We start from the raw sequence: 12062 nt of genomic DNA on the forward strand, positions 1-12062 counted from the left end.
AAATCCCCTGATGAACCCCTTGTGTGATTTACAAGAGGAGAAACGTGTTGGGTGGGGTTTTCAACTAAATAGATAAGTGGATGACTGGTCTACTGTAAATATTGTATTGTTCTGTTTGGCTGGCCTGTTATATGGGCTATGTCTTTAGGGCAATTGATTATCTAGCATTGTTCCTGTGAAAAATCTATTTTTATGTGTCTGACTACAGGTACATAGCCATATGGCTGGGAAATGTTTATTTGTCAGTGGCTGTGTATTGAACTGCATTTGGGTTTATTATCTGTGATTTATTGGTGACTACAGACTTTCTTTAGTAACACTACATGTTTGTATATATGGATATATACTCTAGAAATCTCGGTCCTGGGCAATACATCTGTCATTGATTTGTGACGGATATCATAGATTGGTCATATATTACTGATTTTTTTAGAATCTCTCCTTGTGAACTGTATATGGAGTGATGCAGGCTATATTGTTGTAAGAATCCTAGACATATTTATGTTATAGAAATATAACTTCAGTGTACAGCTATTGATATCACTGAAATTTGCTGCAATAGTTTACTCCAGATTATTATTGACTATATCTATATAATTGCTCTCAGAGATTTACACATAGAGTGAGGGTTCTTATTATCTATCCAATCTGAACCTCTTTGTAGATAAACATTTAGAGAGATTTATCCCAACTATATGACATCAGTCACTATCTTGATTAATAAGACGACTGAACGTTCAATATCTAATGCCATATTCAGCCTATAACATATACAGCCATATGTTTTAAAGCACTTAAGCACTTTATTTGGGTGATGGTGTTGGCTTTTGGTGAGGGAGTCCTAAATAAGGGTCAGTAATGGACAGCCGACGTCGAGCGGGGGCGCCAAATTCCTGTCCCCTACTGATTTTGTCTTTTTTTTTGCTTTTAGGGGATATTAATAAAAGCTAATTTTTGTAAGGGTTTCTTTTTTGGTTATGTCTGTTATAGACCCTTTGTTCTATCTAATCTGTTTTTTTTGTATTTCTACAATCTATAACACACACTGTATATAAAATGGACTTAAAAAAGATGAATCTTCCCAGATCTTATTTTTCATCTTCAGATTCAATTAATTTTATTGATTTTTTATAAAGCAAAACACTTAGCGATTATCATGGCCACAAAAGAAACCAACACATGAGGTTTTGTTGGTGTGTACTATTGGCGAAAATAATACATCTAATAAATTAAAAAATAAAACAGGGTAATACGGCTGTGTCATTCAACGCACCATCCACATTAGGTAGATAAACAGGATCAGAAGGAAGTGCCACCTAAAAAGGTATTTGGTGTTCATCAGATATGGGTCAATAAATTATTGGTAGAGGTTTAGAGGCAGAGGTTGAGAGCACAGGGGTCAGTCCAGTAAGGTAGAATAAAGTGTACCATGGGAGCCACAAGACATAAAAGGGATCTCTGACGTCAGGGTGGGTAACCTGTTTTTACAGTAGCTGTAGAAACGGAAGTCATTTTCCGTCTCGATGTAATTTGTTTTAGATGTTATGGCTATAAATTGTATAGGTTTATGTGTTTAAAAGTTTATTTTTATCCATCATCAATGTGGCCTTCAAGCCAACAAAGTAAACTTCAAATTGAAAAATGTTCTAAAAATAAATAGCCAGATTAACCAAAATAGATGTTTTGACATATTCTAAGAACATAGACAATTCTATAATAAAATTATTTGATTTATTAGCATATTTAGATTTTCTTAATGCTTTAATACTGCCAGCAGCCACGATAAATTACACAATAAGAAGTAGGTGGCAAGGAGATGTGATGTGAAGTAAAATCAAAAAGTTGTCCATAAATTTTAATTAGGCAGTGAGGAAAATGCTTTGTTCACATCCGCGTTTTTCAACTAGGGTTTCTTAGAACAATGGGGTAAAATAAACTCTATACAGAAGGCAAGCCTATCTTAGCCTGTTGAAAAATGCTTTCCAAAGCAGTAAACATTCTGTGAGCAAAGTTATAACAAGGGACCATAATTATATCAGCCACCTACAACAAATTTATTTGAGGCAGAAAATGGCATTAGGGGTAGTAATAAGGCTGGGAATCACTGGAATAAAGGTATGAAATTAACATTCATCTTTACAACTATTTATAAGATTTTAAAGCATAATTTATGATGTAAAAAGTTACTGTTGTTTCTTTTTTAGCCCTGGAAATGTTAGTGAGTCATTGGTGGCTTGTAGTAGCTTCCAGTTGGGTCATGAACCATGTCAAACTGTAGATTCCCTTGTCAGCTGCTTATTTCCTTGCCCTTCAATGTTACGTGCTTGATGACAGCTGTATATCCACTTTATCACACGGGCATTTCGCTCAATAACAGATACAGGAGCTTTATCTTCTTTCTCTTCTTCTGCAACTCCAAGAGCACAGCTCACTCTATCCATGGATTCCAGGCTGCCCATTGGTGTATTTTCTCCCTTTTTGTAGCTGTTAAGCAAGTTCAACAAACTACCTTCTAGCCCACAGCTCTCAAAAAATTGTTGAGCTTCCAAATCAGTAAAAGTCAGCTGCTCTACTAATTGGATCTCTTTACCATTAGAGGATGGGGAGCTAGGAGTTGGACAAACAAAGGTTTTACCTCTTCCTCTTTGCAACTGAGGTGATAGTGGTTCCTCTTGATTGCTGCTTTGGGCTGGATTTTGTGAGAACCGAGAGCTTCTTCTTAAGAGTGGTGTCCCCTGGAGAAGCCGAATGACCAGTCCTGCCTCCTCATTATTGTTTTCTTTGCTAGATGATGCCACATCACGCTTTTGTCTATAAATAATAAGGGAGTCTGGTCGGTTCATTCTTTTACCACTCAATCGCCTTAAACAGTGAGATTTGTCTGTTGGAGACCCAAGAACATTCTGTGGGTTATTTCCATGATTGGATGTTAAAGAACTTTGGGTTAAAGGATATTTGCCACATGGACTACTTATGTGTTCTTTTTGAGGCTCAAAATTAAGATTTACTTGCTTTTTCAGCATAATTGGAGAGAGGCTACTGCAAGGAGATAGGATAGTTTTTGGTTTACACCTTTGTTCTGGTGAGGAAGGCTTTGATATAGTAGAAATTGGAAACACATCATTACACTTGTTAAAATCCGAGTAATTTTGTTTTGGGGATTCTTGTGCAGTTGAGCTAAGGAGATTGTTAAATGTGTCTTCACTTTGCAATTGTAAACTACAAGGTAATAATTTTGATTTCCTTGACAGCACAGGGGTGAAGTTGGTGTTGATGGCAGGGTTTTGTCTGCGATGTATTACTTGTGGAGATTTCACATACTTGGCTTTATCTGCCTCAAGACGGTCAGATGCAGTCACCCTCACATTGGATCCACTGAGGGGCGCAAGATGCACCACTGGTGTCATGGTAACATTTGATCAGTCATGGATTGCCATAGAATAATGCCAGAACTTAAGAGAAAACAGCAGCTGTAAAATATAGAAGATATACATTGATACCAAAGGTGAATTGTGGTCATACAAAAATATAAATATTTTAGAAGAAATTTTACAGTCATGGCACAGTGTTGGCACCCTTGAAATTGTTCCATAAAAGAAAATATTTCTCCAAGAAAATTATTGAAATTACACATGTTTTGTTATACACATGTTTTCTCCTTTGTGTGTATTGGAACAAAAAAACAAAACAGAAAAAAGGCAAATTGGACAGAATTTCGCACAAAACCTTAAAATTGTTGGCGTTTTTCCAAAATAGTAGGTAAACAACTTTGTTTCAAGCACATGATACTCGTTCAAACTCACCTGTGGCAAGTAACAGGTGTGGTAAATATGAAATCACACCTGAAACTACATAAAAGGGGGAGAAGTTGACTCAATCTTTGCATTGAGTGCCTATGTGCCACACTAAGCATGGAGAACAGAAAAAGGAGAAGAGAACTGACTGAGGACTTGAGAACCAAAATTGTTGAAAAAGATAACCAATCGCAAGGCTACAAGTCCATCTCCAAAGATCTTGATATTCCTTTGTACACGGTGCTCAACATAATCAATAAATTTACAACCCATGGCACTGTAGCTAATCTCCCTAAACATGGACGGCAGAGAAAAATTAATGAAAGCTTGCAATGCAGAATTGTCTGGATGGTGGATAAGCAGCCCTAATCAAGTTCCAAAGAAATTCAAGCAGTCTTGCAGGCTCAGGGTGCATCAGTGTCAGCTCAAACTATCCAACGACATTTGAATGAAATGAAACGCTATGGCAAGACAGCCAGGAGGACACCACTGCTGACACAAAGACATAAAAAAGTTAGATTTCAGTTTGCCAAAATCCTTCTGGGAAAGCGTCTTGTAGACAGAGGAGACCAAGATAGAGCTTTTTGGTAAACCACATCATTCTACAATATACTGAAAACAGAATGAAGCCTACAAAGAAAAGAACACAGTACCTACAGTCATATATGGTGGAGGTTCAAAGAAGTTTTGGGGTTGTCTTGCTACCTCTTGCACTGGGTGCTTTGACTGTGTGTAAGGCATCATGAAATCTGAAGATTAACAAAGGATTTTGGGTCGCCATGTAGTGCCCAGTGTCAGAGAGTTGGGTTTGTGTCCTAGGTCATGGATTTTCCAGCAAGTACAATGACCCCAAACATACTTCAAGAAACACCAAGAAATGGATGGAAACAAAGCACTTGAGAGTTCTGAAGTAGCCAGCAATGGGTCCGGATCTAAATCCCATTGAACACCTGTGGAGAGATCTTAAAATTGCTGTTGAGAGAAGGCACCCTTCAGACCTTCGAATATGAGAGACCTGGAGCAGTTTGCAAACGAAGAGTGGTCCAAAGTTCCAGTTCAGAGGTGTAAGAAGCTTGTTGATGGTTATAGGAAGTGATTGATTGCAGCTATTTATTCCAAAGGCTGTGCAACTAAATATTAAGTTGATGGTGGCAACACTTTTGTCCGGCCCATTTTTTGGGTTTTCTGTGAAATGATGTCCAATTTGCCTTTTTCTGTTTTTTTGTGTTGTTCCAATACACACAAAGGAAATAAATATGTGTAAAACAAAACCTGTAATTACAATAATTTTCTGTGAGAAATACTTCATTTTCTGGAACAATTTCAAGGATGCCAACACTTTCAGTCATGACTGTATGAAGAGAAAATCATTGAAAACACAAGGAATAATAGAACAAAAGGGAAATAATAACATTGGTAAAAAATTTGAAAAATATAACTAATAAAACACAGATATCATTAGACAAAAGTGCATAAAATTATTCACTGAAAGGAATCTTTCTTACAAAACATATAAACATGTAAAAGAAAAAAAGAAATATATAGTAAACAAATAAATTAAAAACAAATAGAATGAATGCACATATGTAATTATATGCCCACATATATATTTCTATATACACCGTTTGATAAGGATGCAGTTTACATGTTATATACATGCGTGTATGTATATATATAAATATATATACATAAATATATATATATATATATATATAAAAGATAATCTAAAACCTTCAGCTTTAATTCACATCCTAATTGGAAGAAGGGTTTAGGAATTACAGCTCTTTAATATGCAGCTGCCTCTTTTTCAAGGGACCAAATTTAATTGGACAATTATCTCAAAAGCTCTTTAATGGGCTGCATAGACAGTTCCCTAGTTAATCTGTCATAAATTAAGCCGGTAAAAGGTCTGGAGTTGATTCCAGGGGTGGCATTTGCATTTGGTAGCTGTTGCTGTGAATCCACAACATGCGGTCAAAGGAACTTTCAATGGAAAATAAGCAGACCAACATTAGGCTAAAAAAAAATTAGAAATCCATCAGAAAGATAGCAGAAATATTCGAAGAGGCTAAATCAACAGTTTGGTACATTCTGCAAAAAAAGCACACTGGTGAGCTTGAAAACTCAATAAGCCATGGACATCCGCAGAAGACAACAGTGGTGAATGAATGCAGAATCATTTCCATGGTGAAGAAAAACCCCTTCACAACATCCACCCAAGTGAAGAATACTGTCCAGAAAGTAAGTGTTTCAGTATCATATAGAGAAGACTTCATGACAGCAAATATGGAGGGTTCACTATAAAGTGCAAACCATTAATCAGCCTTAAAAATAAAAAGGCCAGATTAGATTTTGCCGAAAAAAACATCTAAAAAAGTCAGCCCAGTTGTGGAAAAGCATTCTTTGGGCAGATGAAATTAAGATCAACCTGTACCAGAATGATGGAAATAAAGTATGGAGAAGGCTTGGAATGGCTTATGAAACAAATTACTAAACATCCTGTGTAAAACATGGTGTCTGCAGTGTAATGGCATGGGCATGCATGGCTTCCAATGGTACTGTATTACTAGTGTTTATTGCTGATGTGATTAAAGACAGAAGCAGCCGGATGAATTCTGAAGTGCACAGGGCTATACTTTCTGCTCAGATTCAACCAAATGCAGCAAGCTTGATTGAATGGCGCTTCACAGTACTGATGGACAATGGCCCAAAACATACTGTGATAGCAACCCAGGAGTTTTTAAGGGAAAGAAGAAGAATATTCTACAATGGCAGAGTCAATCACCAGATCTCAACCCCTACGAGCAGCATTTTACATGCTTAAGACAAAACTTAAGGCAGAAAGACCCATAAACAAGCAGCAGCTGAAGTCAGCTGCAGTAAAGGCCTGGCAAAGCATCACAAAGGTGGAAACCCAGTGTTTGGTGACATCCATGGCTTCCAGACTCCAGGTAGTCACTGCCTGTAAAGGATTCTCTACAAAGTATTAAAAATAAACTATTTATGGTAAAGTTAATTTGTCCAATTATTATTGAGCCTCTGAAAGGAGGAGGCTTTATAGAAAAATGGTTGCAATTCCTAAACGTTTCACAGGATATTTTTGTTCATCTCCTTTAATTAAGCCTGAAAGTCTACACTGCATCTCAGTTGTTTCATTTTAGATAAAAATAGTGGCCTGTAGAGCCCAAATCATAAAGACTTGGACACTGTACAAATATTTCTGCACCTGACTGTATACAGTGGCATGTAAAAGTTTCGGCACCCCTGGTCAACATTACTGTTATTGTGGACAGTTAAGCAAGTTGAAGATGAAATGATCTCTAATAGGTCTAACGTTAAATATGACTCATTTCCTTTGTATTTTAGGCCTTTCCTAATGATGATAGTGAACAAGCAATAACCCTAACAGGCTAATTAAGGTCTGAAACCTTGGTCCTAGTTATCTGAGCACACACATCTCCAAGGGTGCCCAAACTTTTGCATTGGTCCATTTTCCTTTTTGCAATTTTTAAAATGTGAAAAATGACAATATATATATTTTTTGCTTAAAATACAAAGGAAATATGTCATCTTTAACTTTAGGCCTTTTAGAGATCATTTTATCTTCAACTTAACTGTCCACAATAACAGTAATTTGACCAGGGGTGCCCAAATGTTTACATGCCACTGTATGTATATATATCTATATATCTATATATATATAGGTATAGATATATATATATATATCTGTATATATAGATATATATCTATATAGATATATACAGTACAGACCAAAAGTTTGGACTCACCTTCTCATTTAAAGATTTTTCTGCATTTTCATGACTATGAAAATTGTACATTCACACTGAAGGCGTCAAAACTATGAATTAACACATGTGGAATTATATACTTAACAAAAAAGTGTGAAACAACTGAAAATATGTCTTATATTCTAGGTTCTTCAAAGTACCCACCTTTTGCTTTGATGACTGCTTTGCACACTCTTGGCATTCTCTTGATGATCTTCAAGAGGTAGTCACCGGAAATGGTTTTCACTTCACAGGTGTGCCCTGTTAGGTTTAATAAGTGGGATTTCTTGCCTTATAAATGGGGTTGGGACCATCAGTTGTGTTGTGCAGAAGTCAGGTGGATACACAGCTGATAGTCCTACTGAATAGACTGTTAAAATTTGTATTATGGCAAGAAAAAAGCAGCTAAGTAAAGAAAAACGAGTGGCCATCTTTACTTTAAGAAATGAAGGTCAGTCAGTGCGAAAAATTGGGAAAACTTTGAAAGTGTCCTCAAGTGCAGTTGCAAAAACCATCAAGCGCTACAAAGAAACTGGCTCACATGAGGACCGCCCCAGGAAAGGAAGACCAAGAGTCACCTCTGCTTCTGAGGATAAGTTTATCCGAGTCACCAGCCTCAGAAATCGCAGGTTAACAGCAGCTCAGATTAGAGACCAGGTCAATGCCACATAGAGTTCTAGCAGCAGACACATCTCTTCAACAACTGTTAAGAGGAGACTTTGTGCAGCAGGCCTTCATGGTAAAATAGCTGCTAGGAAACCACTGCTAAGGACAGGCAACAAGCAGAAGGGACTTGTTTGGGCTAAAGAACACAAGGAATGGACATTAGACCAGTGGAAATCTGTGCTTTGGTCTGATGAGTCCAAATTTGAAATCTTTGGTTCCAATCACCGTGTCTTTGTGCGACGCAGAAAAGGTGAACGGATGGACTCTACATGCCTGGTTCCCACCGTGAAGCATGGAGGAGGGGGTGTGATGGTGTGGGGGTGCTTTGCTGGTGACACTGTTGGGGATTTATTCAAAATTGAAGGCATACTGAACCAGCATGGCTACCACAGCATCTTGCAGCGGCATGCTATTCCATCCGGTTTGCATTTAGTTGGACCATCATTTATTTTTCAACAGGACAATGACCTCAAACACACCTCCAGGCTGTGTAAGGGCTATTTCACCAAGATGGAGAGTGATGGGGTGCTATGCCAGATGACCTGGCCTCCACAGTCACCAGACCTGAACCCAATCGAGATGGTTCATAGTTTTGATGCCTTCAGTGTGAATGTACAATTTTCATAGTCATGAAAATACAGAAAAATCTTTAAATAAGAAGGTGTGTCCAAACTTTTGGTCTGTACTGTATATAAAAGCATGCATATAACATTTAATCTGGACAAACTGGACAATTCTGTAAAATGATTTGATTTATTATCATATTTTTATTTTGTCAATGCTTTAATATTGCCAGCAGCCACGATTAAAAGCTTCACACAATAAGAGGTAGATGGCATGGAGACGTGATGTGATATAAAACAAAATAGCTGTCCATAAATTTTAATCAGTAGCCAGGAAAATGCTCTGTCTAAATGCACGTTTTTCAACTAGCGTTTCCTAGAACCATGGGGTCATTTGAACTTTATACAGAAGGCAAACATATTTCAGCCTGTTAAAAGATGCTTTCCAAAGCAGTAAACATATGTGAGCAAACGTTTAACAAGGGACAATGATTATATCTGCTACCTGTACCCCGTTTCAAATATATATACACAGTGTATATATATATATACATATATATGAGTATATATAAATTTACCCAGTAAGTACACATACATATATATACACAAACACATGCATACATATAATACGTTGACTGTATCCTTATCCAACCAACAATTCAGAGATCTAAAAATACAGACATCTGAGACAGCCAGGAATAGATAGGAATCTCCAGGAGATGCCAGGCCACAACCAGCTAAATGGTAGCTGAGCACTGGATGAATTTAGCTACAGTGTGTGATTTGGAGGAAAGTAAGAATAAATACATCATACAGGGAGACGATGGAGGAGACCTGCAGTATAGAACACAAATCTCTAAACAAGCACCTGAATTTTCTTATCTAAGCCACAATAGACAAAATCATATTTGAAATGCTTGAGTAATTCGGCAAAAATAAAACTGTATATTCCAATGATATTATCCACATGTCAGAATTAACTAAGATAGCACATCTTCACGTCTGAAAGCAGGCGGTATACGCACTCGCCTTTGCTGCATATTAACTCATACATATTGGACAAAGCACACACTGAGACATACTTCTAACCTCAAACAGCTGTTACAGAAGGTGTCCTCAGTCCGCCTGGGATTCACTTCTTTTAACTTGCAGAATAGATGTGAGAGACCCAAAGTCTGTTTTTTGTGGGGGTTACAAAAGATGGTTGAAAGTACAGTGTGGGTGCGTGAGAGAGTGCAATAAGTTACCTACTGTGTCATAGTGCAGTGTGAATGTGTGCGCTTGTCACACAAGGAAATCTCCACCCTTTCCAGACATAGTCTCCTTTCTCATCCGTTTGTTGACTGCTATGGACGTTAACTCCTCATTCACCCTATAAACTTTCCTCTTTAACCATTTAAGCTGACTTGTGTCTTGCATTTTCACAGCATTGGACATGTTCCTCTACAAGCTAAACAACTATTTTACAGAAAGTCCATTGAATGTGTTTTGTTTTTTAATGGCGTTTGTGTTCTCTTCCTGCCATTATTACGACGACTGTCTTTAGTACATAGTTGCATATTCTTCTTCTATTCACTTTTATGACATTTGTAGCTGTGTGATATCATTTCATTCTAAATGGTCAATTTAGATGTGTATTGTAGAACCCTAAAGAAATAAAGAGACATTTATGAAGGCTAATATTCATATCAGGAAGTTGTCAATGGAGGAAAGGGCAATGTTTTAGCCATGGCATTGTAGCTGGGCAAGGAGTTAACACTGATTACCCTACCAGATGATTCATTATATCTCACCCTAAATGCAGATACCAGATGGCAAAGTCTGTTGAGGGTAGGGCAAACAGATGAATAAACATTCTAGAGTGGGTGTTTCTGTGATTGTACAGTTTATTACAGACCTTGGAGATTTTATAGCACATTCTTGTCTTCAGAGCCTTAGCAGGATTTTTTTTTTCACTGTATGTCATTGTTGTTCTACTTGGTAAAAATCAAGCAGTGATTTAAACATTGGAGATTAATATTGTTTTCTGACAAATCCACTGCAAATGAAGAGAATGTCATCTGTCATCTTCAGTTCTTCCGAAGCAACTGTGTAAACAGATTCCCAGAGGCCAAGAATATTTCAGAATAAATTAGAGCTGTTTGGGTAACAATAAAAATGTCACTGTCCCATTATTGCCACAGACAGCACCAGCTGTTTTTTACTCTCTTCAATACCGTCTTAAATCAGATAGCACTGGATATGTGCTGCCATGTATGCCTGCCACTCCATATACCGTGGATAACATTTTTTTGCATGCTTACTGTAAGCCAGCTCCGCGTAATAGTATGTGCTGCATGAGACTGGTGGCGCAGATTTTAGTTTTGTACATTCGCATACAGACCAAACAGTTGTAAGAAAATGGCTTTCTCTGATGCCACCAAAGTTGCTCTGACCAAACAAGGCATGGACTCCATAATACCTTGGAAGGTGTCCTGTGGTATCTGGCACTAAGACGTTCGCAGTTAGGATTTCTTAAGCCAAGCTTAAAGTCAGCCGCGCTCCAACTCTGCCGATTCCCAATTTTGTTTATATGATTGCAGTGGTGATATCACAACTACAGCATATGATACAGCAGCCAATCACTGGGCTTAGTAGTCATGTCAAGGTAGATGGCACAAAAAAGTTGTGCCAAGTGATTGACTGCAGTAGTCATAGTCATTTGTGGTCATGACTTCATTATTGCTGCCATTTCATCAATAACTGGGTCATGGCGGAGAGGAAGCGCTGGATCGGCCAGGAGTAAGTAAGACTGATTTTGTTATTTTTAGCAAAGAGCAAGGATGTACAGTATAGAAACGAATCTGATTTATTAGGCCAGACCACCTTCTTTCATTGTGAAGTGAGCGTGAGCAGGGTCAGGTGTGACATCGCCTATTATAACTGGTGGGTCCTGTGTTATCAGATGTACAGAGGTGTTACCTGTCATTGCAATCTTGCCACTACTGATGAGAAATCTCCTATTAACTCTTCCTTAGAGGATAGGAACTAAGAGTCCAAAAAAGCACCAGTGACCAGTGTGAAAATTGCAAGATTATTAATTTATATTTTTTTTAAATGAAGATCGTGATAAAAAAAAGATTGGAAACATTTTTAAAAATACATGTAACACAAAAAACGAATTTCAACAATGGGTCATTGTCTGATGACAGCTTCCGTTAACACAATAACAGTGGTGCGTGTATAAACAGTCAATGAGACTAGTACTTGAA

At 37.5% G+C, this 12062-nt stretch overlaps 1 protein-coding gene across 2 annotated transcripts; it reads right to left on the reverse strand.

The window, feature by feature from the left end:
- Positions 1-1088: 1088 nt before the first annotated feature.
- FAM110D (family with sequence similarity 110 member D) lies at positions 1089-10463 on the reverse strand. 2 transcript variants are annotated; one of them, XM_073666656.1, is made up of 2 exons: positions 10063-10463; positions 1089-3470 (listed from the first exon to the last, which is right to left on the reverse strand). In XM_073666656.1, the coding sequence occupies exon 2, from the start codon at positions 3405-3407 to the stop codon at positions 2268-2270; it is 1140 nt and encodes a 379-aa protein (XP_073522757.1). In that variant the 5' UTR covers positions 3408-3470; positions 10063-10463; the 3' UTR covers positions 1089-2267. The 2 variants fall into 2 exon arrangements, with proteins under 2 accessions (XP_073522757.1, XP_073522752.1); XM_073666651.1 differs by having other exon boundaries at positions 9901-10462.
- Positions 10464-12062: the final 1599 nt, after the last annotated feature.

This window comes from Phyllobates terribilis, unplaced genomic scaffold (assembly GCF_046119375.1).
Source record: "Phyllobates terribilis strain yellow unplaced genomic scaffold, ASM4611937v1 Scaffold_2__4_contigs__length_985480577, whole genome shotgun sequence".
Lineage (NCBI taxonomy): Eukaryota > Metazoa > Chordata > Amphibia > Anura > Dendrobatidae > Phyllobates > Phyllobates terribilis.